Source organism: Clytia hemisphaerica, unplaced genomic scaffold (assembly GCF_902728285.1).
Source record: "Clytia hemisphaerica strain Z4C2 unplaced genomic scaffold, Clytia hemisphaerica genome assembly, whole genome shotgun sequence".
In the NCBI taxonomy this organism is placed as follows: Eukaryota; Metazoa; Cnidaria; class Hydrozoa; order Leptothecata; family Clytiidae; genus Clytia; species Clytia hemisphaerica.
This window is the reverse complement of record NW_027103721.1, coordinates 808,043-823,407: the sequence shown is the minus strand read 5'-3', so window position 1 is coordinate 823,407 and position 15,365 is coordinate 808,043. Positions and strand designations below refer to the sequence as shown.

The following is a 15,365-nucleotide window of genomic DNA, read 5'->3' as shown; positions in this document are numbered from 1 at the left end:
GAAGTCTAAGCTGTTAACGCCGAATCCCTCTTCCTTGAAATGTCCTATCCAGTTCATAGATAACCGGGCCGGTTGACCGTGGGCTCGTGAAAACTATCGAAAGGATGACCAATGACTAACTCGATAGTCAATCAATATATTATTTACAGTCGATGCTCTTTTATTTGATCTTCAATCGGGATTTGCTTTTCATCGAATAAGGCGGAATCGTGTGAAATAGTCGAGCGTCGTTTATAAGAGTTTTTTGTTGACACTGACTTCCAATATTATCGAATAATGAAACGTATCGAATAGAAGAACTTCGAATTAGATAACGTAAACTGTACTTTGGTACTGAAAAGTTTTATAAATCGTTAATGATGCTCCCTTCAGAATGCAATACCATTGTTTAATGCTCTATTTATTTCTAGGTGTCCTGTTTGGCTGGTTCTTTGTATATATTGGAATCGTTCGTCAGTTCAACGAACATGATACTTGTGCCAATTCTTACCGAACACTTACTGAAAAAACTGCCACAGATGCCCGAGTAAGTATTTTCTATTTAATGAATTTAGTTTAGGGTCCAAATCTATTTCCAAGGATAGCGTTGGCTCTACGTGACTCGAGCTGTTTTAAACTATGAGAATTAGCGATGTGAGAGGTGATGAAAGATGGTCAATTTTTGTGAGGCTCGAACCCATATATTGAGATTTTAGTGTATTTTGCAGGGATAATGAGATGGTTTGTAATATTTGGCATGTGGGATCCTTCTATTGTCCTAAGCAAAAATCTCAAAATATCTGTGCCTAACTATTTTCCAAAGTCGAGATATTTAAGTTACAAGCTTTTGGCTTTTAGGATGAAAACAATAATTTTCAACGTAAGAACCGTGTAAGAACCCATTTTCAAAAATTTCAAAATCTCGATTTTGGTACATTGTTACACGAAAATACTTTGAGGTTTTACTCAGGACCGTAGAAGGTTACTACAGGCAAAATATCTGATTATCCCTTTTCAGAATCTAGAATTCGGGCGAGAATTGCTATTTTAGTACTTCCACTTTATTTCATTGAATATTTCAAGTTTGAAGAGGTTTGCTGGCTTCTAGGCTACATTTCAAGCATTATTGAAACAATTTTGAGCTTTTAAGTCTTGAGATCCTGAGTCTTAAATCTATGTCAAAACTCTACTTTCCAACTGTAGTTTAACGCGCTTAAAAGTCATTTGTGGTGTTGGAAATTTCGCTGGGAAATCATCTTTGTCTCAAATATTTTGTCCGAATTTGTAGTTCGGATTTTACTTTGTTATATCATAGGTCCCTTTTTTGTGCACATGTTTGATACCTGATTTAGACGGGCTAATTTCTGCCTTGCCTTGGTTGGATGTAAGAAAAGACGGAAGATCAGAGTTTTCAGTTTCAAAATTTGATAAGGCAGAAAATCGGCCGTGCAAATTAGGTCGGGGTCTGATGCTGCGAAAAGGAATTGCTTCTCTAAGCTCTTTTCAGCAGGGTGAGGCAAGATTCATTTTTCAATCCCAAACTCATACTCATATAATCAAAATATTTCTTTTTAGTGGGAGTTCAACCAGTGACAGCAAACGACAAATGATCATGATTTGGACTCTCTCCTTTTACTTACTCGAAAACTGTTCTTCAGAAATCCAAGACCCACAATTTGCTTCCACTGTTTTAGAGGTATGCCTGTTACTATAGTAACCATGACTTTTTTTAATAAAAACCAAGCGGTTACTGTTTGGGTGCTTAACACATATATCATAGCCCATCATAGCCACAGATTTCTGTAAAGCCCGGCTAGATGTCGAGCTTTAAGCTCTTCCAAGCAAAAAAGTACTCTGTACCAGATCTCACGTTTATCGCTTCGTAGTACACTCTGTGCGCATTGTCTGTTTGTTTTTGCTTAATTCCCGTACGCAGACCTCTGCGATTAAGTATGATTTATAAATAGCAACACTTCTCTCTTCGTCTCCCCTCTCTCACCAACACTCCATCGTAGCGGTCGGTTTGAAAAATCTCAAATGAGAAAAGACAATGACAACAGACCCTCTACGGCAATGAATTTTGAAATTAGCTGTAGATACTGGGTCTGTGAACAGACAAGCAAAAAAGCAAAAAATATTACTGCTAATGGTTTCGAAAACCCGCGAAGCTTCATATTGGTCAAGCGCTGAAATTATATTGTAATGTCACGTGACCTAGGTAGGATCACACTTTTTCAGCCAAAGCACAACATCTAGCCCTTCAGGCTTTATAAATCTATGATCATAGCTATACGATCATATTCAACTTCCATACCCAGTAGTAGGATAACAGTGGATGTTTGTCATACTACCTAATATTCTAACCGTACCCACTGCAGTATCTCCTTAATTCGAACATCAAATCAAGCGTACGTAAACGACATACGTAAATCATTTGAAAATAAATAAACGCATTATTAGCCCAATTAAAACTCGATTGGTTCGATTGCCAGACATCGAAATTGATCGAAGAACGTCGAACTTGATTGAAGGGCATCGAACACAATCGATGAATATCGCAATTATATTTGAACCAATCAAATATCTAAAATTTTGCCGTTCGATTGAGACTAGATTGTGTTTGATAACGGGGTTCTAATTGTTAGATTGCGTGCGATTGATTCGATCGTCGATTCTGTTCGACGGAATGGAAGCCGGTACATTGACCAATGCATTTTGGTTTCGCTTAACATGTTTAGAAGCTCAAACTATCTAGCGACGTTTAATTTGATAGGTATATCTTGCACATGTATTTCCTAATTATACATACGATTAGGTTATTTTTTTAACATACAGGTCATCTTTTGTATTCAAAAGGGTTTCATCTTTGGTGGTTTTTGAGTACGTGCCTTCCTCAAATGTAAAAGTCACTCAACGTCAGCATGGCAAAGCACTTTGTCTAATTTAGGAACGATATTGATATTGGCGCACATTTCTTTCAGCTTGTTAATATTGCTCTTGAGTTTCAGGAATTTTTAGCCTGTGTTGTCTCTCGTTGAAATTGCTAGAATGGTTAAGTACTGGATCCGATTAGCAACATAATCTTCACGAGTTTGGGTGTGGGATTTGCATGGTCAGTAAAAAACGGATTTTTGGCGAGGCTTGACGAGTCCTATCCATTGGGTCTGTGATAGCGGTGTGTTGTAAGGGTCTTAAACGGGTCAGAAATAAAATTGAAATGCTTTTTCTGCCCGTTTAGGTCGGCTCTAAGACACCGACCCCCTCTTTACGCCGGTCCTAGAGCTAAAGTCCAAATTTTGAGCTTTCGTTAATAACGCTGGCTGTTAATTAACGCCAATATCCTCAAATCGGTTTCAAAACGGTGATATGAACTGAATTCTGTATCAAATGTCCTGACTGGTGACAATTTTATCGAAAATCGTGTTTTTTTTGTTGGTTTTTATTTAGATAAAGACCCTGCAAAGGATTATCTTCTTCTACTTAAACTTAAATCCATTTAAATCTAGTAAAAATGAAACGATGAACTTGAGTTTGAAATTTAACATTTTGGCCTATTTCATCCGCCGCAGTTTTTAAAAATAATACCAATAAGAGCTAGCGTGAAAAAGGGCCAATAATGTATTAGGACACTAAGACCATGTTCATACGTTACTGTTCCGTTTCACTCCGGTATAAATTTCGTTACGGATCGAGAGTGTTCATATTGGTTTCGGAACGATTCGGAGCAAGAAAACGGAGCAGTTCCGTTCCGAATTTGGACGTTCACACTTGTTTCGGAATCGTTTCGGAACGGAACGGAACGAAACCGTAACGTCTGAACATGATCTAACATTAGTTGAACTGAAAGTCTGCTTAAACTTCTATATATCGATATGTGTTTTGTGGTTTTTGAATTGAATTACAGCACCTGATTGTGTTATAGAAAGTCGCCACCGACGTGCGTCATCTGAAAATTAAAGAGACTAATTGTTTCTCATGGCGGTTTTAAATGCTAAATTAATAGAATCGGTGGTAATTACAATTAGTAGTAAAATGCTTCCAGTAGTTGTCAAGTGGTCAAAAAGCTGGGCATCTTTTCTAATGCATAATTTCTGGATAACGCCTTTTTCTGTTGTGGTCTGTTTTGGTTGTGGGGTCATTAACTGATAACATCATGATGGCTTTAATTTTGATTAATGAGTTCCCGCTGGATTAATGACCCTTGCTCAATATAACGATGTTATTCTTTTAAATGAATTGTTCTTTTTTCTATATTCGTCCATCCATTTTAAAAAACCCTTTAAACGATTTTGGACGAATGTCAACCAACCAAATATGCAATTACCATTAAAAACCTATTAAGAAAAACCCCAAGTAATCACTATAGTTCTTTCTAATTGCTTTTCATTCATGAATCTAACGAAGGCATTTTCGTTTGTCAAACGGTCAGGAAGTGGCTTTTTAATTGCTATCATCTTTCCGTTCCAAAGAGTTTTAATTCCATTTTTTTTTTGCTAAGTAACATCTTCGAAACCAATAATTATACATTCATTTGGTCATTTTGATTAGATTCCTATCTGCAATTGACTTAATGACTGAATTTGGTCAAGTGGTTATCATTAACCTTTGGACTTTTCAAGAATTTTGTTTACATTTTTTGTTCTGCTTATACCCAGTCTACTTTTGTCACGTTGGCAGAAGTAGATAGAAAATGAATATCCTAAATTATGTTTTGCATATAGACTCATGTAACCTGGGTGTGGCGGTGACTTTGAAAGCCAGCCGGGAGAAGCACGAGAACAAAACTCCAGTGCTATCCTCACTCTTGGGAAACCAAGGTTTAAAGTCATATCCGATAGACAATGAATTGATCTTACTTACTCGGTCGACCTGGTAAAGCTAGTTCAAGAAACTGCATAGTTTCATAGCAACGGCGGTGACAGAAGGCACTCATAATCTTTCTATGAAGAGCAATTATTTCTTTGATAAATTTTCCCTCCCGGGTCAACTATGGTGGCCCCCTACAGATTCTTATCAAGTGATTTAGAAATCTCTATAAAGTCAAATAAAAATGGTGTTGATTTTTTTGTTCAATTTCATTATCAGTTACGGATTGACTCAGGGGAAAAAAGGGAAAATTTCAATAATATTCAGGGAAAATAGGCCTCAAACAAAACTCAGGGAAAACTATTTCTCGATTCCTGTCTAAACCCTGTTATACCCCCCCCCCATTTGATTACTGAACGCCACGAATTCTAACTGGAAGTGGATAATCAAGTTTACGAATGTCGACGTGACTTAAGAATGAAGCAAGAGTTGTCAAGACACAAGGTCACTATCACTACTTTATAAAGGAGTTATTTACGATCTCTTAAGAGCCCCAACAGCTGATTTCGTAAGGAAAATCTCTATGTCAACATGTCAAGTGCGTTGTGGTTTTTACGTGAAATATGACCTCTGAATACTTTTAGTAGCCACACGAGTGGGATCTTGTCTTTCATGAGGAAATAACAATGCCTGCATTTTCTCACACCTACACTTATCTTTAGAAGTTTTGAGAATCTCAAAAAAACTTGTCTTTTCCTTATTCCTGAAAAGCTTAGGAAACTCTAGCATTAGTTATATTTTGAATTACTTGGGAAATAAATCGTCAGAGAGCCCACATTCAAACTTAGAAGGGTTTTCAATGATTCCTAGATTCAAGTAAAACCAATACGAGGGTTGTATTTCAGTTTTAACGTGGAAAAATTGAATTTAGAAGAATTTAATTTTTATTCAGAACATGTAAAAGCCTTTAAATCACGAAAAAAAACTGAGTATGAGGCAAAATTGACTGGTTCTTATAAGAAAGAAAGTAGATTCTATTACGAAAACAAAGTGTTCGATCACTTCTTTTGTGGCTTTAAAGTGACTTCCGGACTTTGAAAAATGATGCGAGCATAGAAGTGTCCCTTCGAAAGCCAAAACAATTAGCCGAGGATCTCGGCATGTAATTTTGTTTTCGGCATTGCTTTAGTAGTTCACAAATAGCTTTTTTCGCCCCATTAATGAAATCCTTCTCCTTCTAAGATCTAAGATGTTGTCGGTTATGAACGAAAGATTTGAGAAATTTACTTTCAAGTCATCCATAAAACACATGAAGCTATCGGAACTCAACCTTACTATTGGGAAGTGATCATATTCCACGGCTGAACACGCATGACCAGGGCTTTACGTGTACTTGATTCAATGAAACTGCTCCGTTCAATATCGGAGCGAGCCTTTTAAAACAGTATGTTGTTTCTTCAGTAAAATAAGAGTGAACATCCTTGACATGGGGCTGTTATTCCATCCTGTTAAGAATTCCGAAATTGTCGGCGAAAAAGGGATAAAATCACTAATGAGTCCCTTCCTTTACACATGAGTTTACATGTTATTCTTTGTGAGAGCACTATGGGTGTCTAGGAAACCGGCCATTGTTATTAATATTATTTTTAAATGAAAATATTTTTTCAAGCTTGAGGTTAACCACGTTTTGCATTGAGCCCTTTAACACCACTTGTCTTCAGAATAATGAACATAACAACAACGTGTCTTATGTGGTAATTTGAAATTTCGATCAAAAAATTTGTCAGCTAACGCTTGAAAAGAAAGCAACAGAAACGCGTCAAAACATTAGTAATCTATAGTCCAAAGAAAGTTAAGAACACCTGAAGGCTCAAGAATTTTGGATGTTCTTATAAAGCCTCGTATTACTGTTGGTGTAAATGGAGCATTATGATATTTTCTTGGACGGCGCTTTGTTTTTACCTCAACATCAACATTAACATCTATCAATAGCCAAATAACTCCCACGTCCATATACTCCTACGCATTTCTGGCAATTGATCAACTACAATACAAATAAAGAGAATTGATGATTAACATGATGATAGCGTGGGAAGTACTGCACGTTTTTGAATATTTATATTTGGTAGTCATTTGAGTATCTTTTTTGAAGAAGAAAAAATAAAAAATATTCGAAGTCAAATTTTGTTCGAATAGAAGAATAATGTTAAGGTCCCAACAACATTCGAATGAAACTTTTGATGAGGTACAACCGTTCTAATTTTTTTTCATGATTTTTTATAATTATAGACTTCAAGATGTTGATATGCTTTGTTGTTCACAATTAATCTCAAAAAGGGTCTACAATTTAGGTTATGTCCAAAACTCATGTCTCGTCTTCTTCCAAAGAACTTAATATTCAGTACCGCTCTCAGAATGATAATCAATCAACAAATTGACATCCTATTACTTTACCAACAAACACATATGGACATTCTTTTTACGTCCATTTGACATTCTACCAACAATGGTATTGAACAAACGGACCAAAATAGAACCATTTATTACTGCTTTCAAAAATATGCCATTGGTTATTAGATAATAATCGGATGAATATTTGAAATCAATGGATCATTTTGATCGGAATCTAACGTCCTTGTACTACTACTAAACAAAGAAAATCATCGAGTAACAAATCTCAATCCAGTTCCAAATCGGTAGCAATGACTAATTTCTTTTGAGGCTTGTTCCTGGATGAAAAATATATCCACCTAAAGCTCGTAGAAATATTGCTTTTGCAGTAGTCTCTTTAATGGCAGTTGGCTAAATTCTGGTTCTAGAATTCATAGAACTACTTATACAGTAGTAGAGTCTCTGTAACTCGAACCTTTATAACTCGAATTTCTCCTTAACTTGAACAAATTTGTGTTCCCCGTGCGTGTTTGAGTTATGGAGATCCTTTATATATGTGTTTTGATTGCACGTACACGTCTTTTTTAACAAGAACATCCAAACTTTTGAAGCCGTTAAAACATGTTCTTAATATTTTGACCATTTTGTGAATATTTTTGACCATTTTCTTAAGAAATCGGGTGTTTTTGAGTCCAAAAAGTCTTAAAATGTTCTTAACTTGCTCTTAACTTTTTGGCCAGTGAAGCCTTGTATTCTTATATAGTTTGGTGTTATAAAAAAAATGTGTAATACAGTGCCGTAGGAAGCATTTCCATATTGAGTTCAATCATGTGACACTTAACTATAATCACCATTGTTACGTTGATTATTGCTGATATCATAAATGGCGATTTTTTGGAAACGACGAAAATCATCATGATTTGAAAAGACAAGGAAGCATTTGATCAATATTGGAATTTGGCATCCCATATAGATAAAAACGAAAAATTACCCAACCTTATCCAATACTGTTGGTATTTTAACACTCCAAGACCGAATGATACCTATACAGTTTCTGATAATCTCATTTTTACCCCATTTTTACCCCATTTTTACCATACTGACTATAAACAATGGGGTATTGCTTCTCCTCCCAATCCCATCAGAAGTTCAATCTTTCAGAGAAAAAGTTAAAATTTCCTCCTCTTTTAAGAGAATTTTGTGCGTTAAAATGGTTCACCGATTTCCAAACATTAAAAGTGGAATACTTGGCTCTTTTTCCCATCAAAGGAGACGTCCCATCTGGGCTGTTGCGACCACTTTTTAAGAACATTTTTTTATCCGTTTTTTACAAGATATGACACAATTTAAGGAGAATTCATATCAAAGGTTCGTTGTTTTGTGATTGACAATTGCAAAATTTCGTGTCTTGTTTTGGAAACTTTCCCTTAGCATCAACCGCCCACTGTAGTTTCATAATGTACATTTCAGCGAAAAAAAACGTTTTGTTGGCTTTTTTTTTCATTCGAGAGCAGTTTAAGTTCTCTCATTTCGAGCTTCCTGCATTGTGTGTTTGACAACCATTGCACAATATTGAATAAGGAAAATAATATCTACAATATTGTTTTGCCAAAACCTTTCTTCAAAAATATTTGCCTTTCTGATGGTAGGCGTGTTAAATCTTTACAAGCTGTTCAGTTCTCTAGAATCAAGGAACTTTCGAGAATGCATACATGGTATTGAAATGAGGCTTTAATGAAACGGCATTAAGATGCCACGCCTTGGCCTGTACTCTTCTTTGCAAAAAAAACTTGGGCTGGTACAGGCTAGCCACGCCTAAATTCGAAGTTTTATGCAGCATGTCTGAGCATGTAAAGTTTGATGAGAAAAGAAGTATCCAAAAAACTAGAAAGATTTTTGTATACATTGCTCTTGGTAATAAATTGCTTTCAAGATATTATTGTGGAATATTTTCATCGACCATCTTCAAGAACATTTTCAACCCTTTGTTTGCCTGTACCGCGAGGGCTGATTGGGGCACGGGAGGCGCCTTCTAAATCCTAAAAATAAAAAACAACTCACAAAACAAAACTAGTCCTCCTGCCCAGGCCATCGAAGCTTTAAAACCTGTTGAATCGTCATTTCATTTACCGAATACATGTTTTTTATAAGAACAACAACATTTTTGAAGCCTTGGGATGTTCTTAATTTTTTGAGTTTTTTTAGCCTAAAAATGTTCCATGTTCTTATTTTCGCCATTGTTTGAGTATTTTTGTCCATTATCTTCAGAAATTGGGTTGTTCGCTCGTTTCTGTTATGTGATATAAATCACATGATTGGAATAAGTGTATAAAGTTGTTAGTGATAGAGCATTAAAATGTTCTTAACTTTTTCCTAAATATTTTGGTCATCGAAGCCTCGTGTTCTTATATAGTTTGTTCTTATAAAAAATTTGTATAGCTGTATATTTACAAATAAAATCATAAGGTGTAATACAAAATACAGCACATGATTCTCTACGTCATCAGAAACTACTAGACTTGCAGTCTCCAACCTTTTAAGGTAACACCGTATCAGCATTCTTTATAGTATTTTACATATTAATGCGTTCAACAGACCCTTTAGCTTGTTAAAGCTTCTTAAAATGGAATTAAGCGCTGTCGAGTGCAATTGGAGATTACACGAGATTATCCCTTCCAAAGAAAATACTTTTGACATGAATGGAATATTCATCAATAGAATGACTGTCTACTATTAGAATGGACAGATGAACTCGCTCTACACATACATCAAATGTTATACGACGATATTGTGCAGCTGTTACTTCCTTTAGGTTAAAAGTCTGTTTACCTGAAACTGTTACAGTAAGACGTATTTAAAAAAGCAGTCCTAGAATACTCAAACAGCTAAGATGAAAACCCACTCGAGGTTCTTTTAACTTCTCATGTTTTCATTCAAGGGCTCTATTTTTGTTTTGCGATCTGTCAGAAAAGTTCGATTCTTACCAGGCCATTATCTCATTTGTAACAGATTCTCAAATACAGTAGTCGGTTAAAATGTCACCACATTCACATACATATTCCTTGGGCCTTGAAATAGAACCTTGACATCACGTTCTATAATTTATCACCCAAATGCCACCTAAGACTCCTCTGTTGGAGCCATTTTGGAGGTCAGTAATCAGTAGCGTGGTGACAGGGGACAGGGGGACAGTGCCCCCTCAGCGGAAGATTTTTTAGGGGGCGCCGAAAAACAAAAGACGCCTCTGATTACTAATTTCGGCGCCCCTTTGCTCTTTTACACTTTAGATATGGCAGTTTTTGGCCAAAATGAGAGAAAATACCCCCAAATTTTCGTACTCGCTTCGCTCGCATAATTTTTACAAAGATATTTACTTTTCATAGGGGGCGCCAAAAGCAAAATTGCCTCCCCAGTTTGCCCGAATTTTAATCGACCCACCACGCTACTGTACAATAATGTAGTCACCTATTCGATGACTACTTGTGACCCTGCAAGCGATTGGAGCACATTGAAAGGAGGCCGATTCCTAAAAAGTCAAACTTTCTCACTCGTTTCCCAAGACCTCTTCTAACGGGTCGTATAATGACCGATTCTGACACAGGGAGTAATTCAAACCAAATTTTTGTATACCAAGATATAAGAAGAATTCAAGTACAAGAAATATAGAAGAGGTCTTTCGTATCCCGAAATGTTCGGCTCGGACCTTTAAATTCTAAGGCGTTGCTTCAACATCGTTCTCTGTGTATTATCGGTTTTTCGATGCTATTTGGCTTCCATCAGTAACTTAAAAAAAACCTGGCATACACGGAGACAAGGTTGGCATTTCTTTCGATACAGAACAACTTAAAACGGAATCACCACCAAAACTTGCTACTTTCCATACATAATACCGTAACAATACATACAACATTGATGCACCATAAGGAACCTTGTACTGCAAGTTGATGTTTTTAACCACTTACGTGTCTTAATTAGTTTGTTGTTTTTTTTACCTCCTTGATTGATAATGACTTAAACTTTATCTGGCCCCTTTAAGCTTTACCTAAACTACACTTTTCGCTTAAAATTTATGCTAATACTGCTTAAAAAAAGTCCCGTAAAAGTCTCTTATCGTGCATACACAGTTCAATGTTACATGGTAAGATCAGAGGGCGATGTCCTTATATTCATCAGGGGTTCACCAGTACGACTACAATTTTGGATTTTTTAAGAAATAACTTTTAGGCGGATTTTTTTTATTTTGATAGCAAGGCAGTGAAAATAAATGTTCCAATTAAATTTGCTACAATCATTGACAAAACCTCTGACACAAAGCACAAAAATGAGCATCCCCCCTCTCCCCCTAAACAATGTTGTCAGGGCGAGCTAAGGACCGGCCAAGCAATGGAGGGGAGGGGAGGCTATTGCAATGTATCTAAATTTGACCACCGGAAATGTGCCATAATCTATTGGCAACGATTGTAATTGGCTCAACTAATTCGATGAAAACAAGAGAATTTTCGATTTTATTTTTTCCCATTCAACACGAGTAAAATGCTATTTGTCTCTTTTATCCACTCGATTAAATTTCCAGGCATTTGATTATGAAAGTTGATAATAGGTCTTTTCCTATCATTTTTGGTCTCGTTAACCATATAAAATGAGCGTCAAAACAGGATTGACTTTTGGTCAAATTTTGGTCAAAACCTTCTCATTCAAGAACTACATAATTTCATTTTTCTGTGGTATAATTAAATTAGACCTTGAGTTGAGTAGTCGGCTAGCTTTTGAAGATATTGATTCAGATATTGATTTGTTTCTATTTTTGAAATATGACGAATAACAAATATACGTGCCTGATATCACTTGTCTTAATAGACTATGCTTTCGTCCGATGAAGGGATAGTATAGGCGGGAAAATATATATAAAAAATAAAATATATGCGTGGAGTCTGCAGCCGTTATTGCGGTATAAGTAATACAAAATTGATGGTAGAATTTGGAAAACCGTCAAATTCTACCGGTTGTAAAATATTTTTGTCAGAAAAAACATTTGAGGATTTTTTTAGCTGTGTGCTTATTATGCTTAGATAGTGATTTGTCTTATTCCCTTAAAGCTTTGATCATAGAAACCCTTTCTCTTAACTTCTAAAACAAACGACCCATTTAATTAGGCGAGCCGCTTTATTTATGCCGCAGCGCCAGTGAATTCCACTTATACATCGAATTTACTCGATTAACAACTTTAAAAGCTATTTCTTTGACCAACAAATTGTTTGTCCTAAATAAATATGTGGTGTAACTTCTTGTATTCCTCCACCTCCACCTCATATAACGGGCTCGGTTTTTTAAACCAATCTTGTAATGAAAATCGACTCGAACTCTTCAGTACACTAAATTGCTGACTCAAAAGAAATTTGGCATTTTTTTCATCAAAGCTTAATCTGAAACATTGAGAGCTTTATATGGAAGGACTTATATCCAGAAAGATGATCAAAATATACTGATGACTGCGAATAGACCTTATCGAAGTTTTTGATTTTTCTAAAAAAGCGATGCATTGTGGAATTGTTTCGCGGGAGTATTAGTACTAGTAATAACATGGTTTAGAGGGTGATTTGGGATTAATAACCCCGAGGTTCATTGAAAACATTTCAAAATAGCCCGAACGTAGTGAGGGCTATTTTGAAGTGTTTTCAATGAAACGAGGGGTTTTTAATCCAAAATCACCCGAGAATACCATGTTATTCCGCGTTAATTATATGGTCAAAAAAAGAATTGAAGAACACTCAATCGCTATTCTTTTCGAAACTTATAAAAACATTCGAAACTATAAAAAAACATTCGACTGACACTCTTATTTTGATTGGCTTAAAAATTTCGTACAACCAATCAAAATATCGTACGATACTTTTCTTTCAACCAATAGAAATTTTTGTTTACATCAGGGCGATTACAAAAAAGCGGGGCTATTACGGATTTATCGCCCCGCTCGTCCTTTACAAATCTAAGCTAAATGTAATCAACCATATAATTACAATAGAAATCTCTTAGGAATTCCTCGAGGGAATTCTATTGTAAACAATTGAAACAATCCTACAATGCATTGCTTTTTTAGAAAAATCAAAAACTCCGATAAGATCTATTGGAGGATAATGGTCTGGTCTAGAGCTCATTCATCAAGCACGTGTTTCTTTCTTTTCAGATTGCAGTGAACGAACTTTGCAAACCACCAACAACTTGTTGTGCTGGGTTGACTAATGTTCTGTTCAGAGGTCTGGAACGACTCGCTGTTTCTTTCTCTCTAACACGTGCTGAATGTGAACGGTTGGCCAAGGTCGCCGCTAAATGGTAAGGTAGCTCTTTTTTCTCTTTGTTTTTGCTCCTTATAACTTCATATGAACTCAAGAGTCCTGAAGAGTCTTTAAGAATTTCCAATAAACTGATAGGTCCAAAAGAATCCGAAAATGAATTGAGACTGCCCTCCTTAATCTTCTACCCACGATAAAAGTTAAACTTAATTGGTACTTAGCAAAAAGTAAGCTCCTCTTTGGGCTATTCCAGAAATAGTCTCTACTCCCTGTTGTTGAGGAGGTGTGACGTCCAGGTGGTTTGGAAAATAAAAAATCCAGGGGGTCTGGTTTTTGGAGTGTAAAAACCCATGGTGGTTAGTAAAATAGGTTGAAAATCCAAGGTGGTCGAAGAAATAAAATAAAAATCCAAGGGGGGTCCTGAAGATTGAAAAAAATCCGGGAGGATCATCATTCCCAAAAAAGACCTCCTCAACCTAGGTGTACAAATTATTTCTGGAATAGCCCCAATTCTAGGTTTTGATCCTGCTATTAACTGGTTCTTCTTCATTTTAGCATCTCCATCGGATCAAGTGAAAACTTGCTTTCAGCTTTGGCATTGCTTTGCACTTGTATGTATACGGGTAAGTTTCTTTCTATTGTTGAGCTACCGAATGGAATCTTTCCTAATCGGAGTAAATAATGACCATGCAAATCTTTTGGTAACCTGAGCTTCCTGCCTTGCCCATGAATAGTACTTCCTTTTTTCTGTTCTTGCGGAGAACAATTTAGTATAGGCTTGTGTATGTATGTATTTCGTGCTGTCAAGGGAAATTTAGTCACTTGCATTTCAGCTTGTTTGGAACATTTCTAGTGTTTTTTGAAGTGACGTAACCTTTGTCATCAATCAATCACTAAAATGTGAATAAGTAGGAGTAGAGATTTTCATCCAACCGTATTGTTCGCTCATTACGAGATATGATTTAAATGACACATAAGCTGGAACCGTTTACTAAAATGGTAGGATAAGGGTATATAAAGATGAGAGCGACAATTCTTCGGCGGTGAACCAGACTTGAAAGCTGTGTCTTATTTTTTCTTACGAAGAATATCTATTTTAAGCTTTTTATCTGCTAAAGTTTCACTGACGTACACTCAGGCACTATAACCTTGTGTTTTTAAATATTTTCTCCTAATATAAATTTTTGGAATTTCTCTTGAATTCCGTTATCATACTATTGACCACATACTTTTTTTAAATCAGCTTTCAGTTTTTTCTTTTGCTGATATTTTTTTCATATCAGGTCATATCTTGTTATTTTGACAATTCAGCGTGTCTAGTATGCGATAGTAAAACACTATAATGTATATTGGCTTCAACTCAGTCCAACTCCTTGTTGCTTTCCAAAACACGCGACTGAAAATTTATGGTATACGCATGGCGTTCTAAATACGGCATTGATTAAATGACATTTACTTGGCATGTACCGTCATCGATAACTTTAAGTTGGGTTCTAGTTCAAACAATACATGTTTTGTTTATAAGAACAAACTATATAAGAACATAAGGCTTTGATGGCCAAAATATTAAGAACAACTTAAGAACATTTTAAGGCTTTGCTGACTCCAAAACAGTCAATTTCCTAGGAAAAATGGACAAAAATGCTCAGAAAATGACAAAATAAGAACACGCTAAGAACATTTTTTAGGCTTATAACACAGAAAGTTAAGAACATCCGAAGGTTTCAAAGATTTTGTATATTCTTAGAAAAAGAAAACGTGTAGCATCCCACAGATAATCAACATTGCAGCTGTGTGAGACAATATGACGCAGTAGTAACAGTTTTCTTTTTGCTGACTGTCGGGCGCCAACGTATCAAGCATCCTCGCAGGGTGTTATACTATACAATCAATAGCCGA

The 15,365-nt window shown here is 36.0% G+C and overlaps 1 protein-coding gene across 4 annotated transcripts in view; it reads left to right on the top strand.

Annotated features, from left to right (window-relative positions):
* LOC136804336 (huntingtin-like) overlaps nucleotides 1-15,365 on the top strand; it is a 143,199-nt gene that overhangs the window by 58,990 nt on the left and 68,844 nt on the right. For all 4 annotated transcript variants that reach the window (XM_067061047.1, XM_067061046.1, XM_067061044.1 and 1 more), the window contains exons 48-51: nucleotides 411-526; nucleotides 1,555-1,675; nucleotides 13,361-13,506; nucleotides 14,022-14,089. In XM_067061047.1, coding sequence (XP_066917148.1) covers nucleotides 411-526; nucleotides 1,555-1,675; nucleotides 13,361-13,506; nucleotides 14,022-14,089 — 451 coding nt within the window. The remainder of the gene's footprint in view (nucleotides 1-410; nucleotides 527-1,554; nucleotides 1,676-13,360; nucleotides 13,507-14,021; nucleotides 14,090-15,365) is intronic.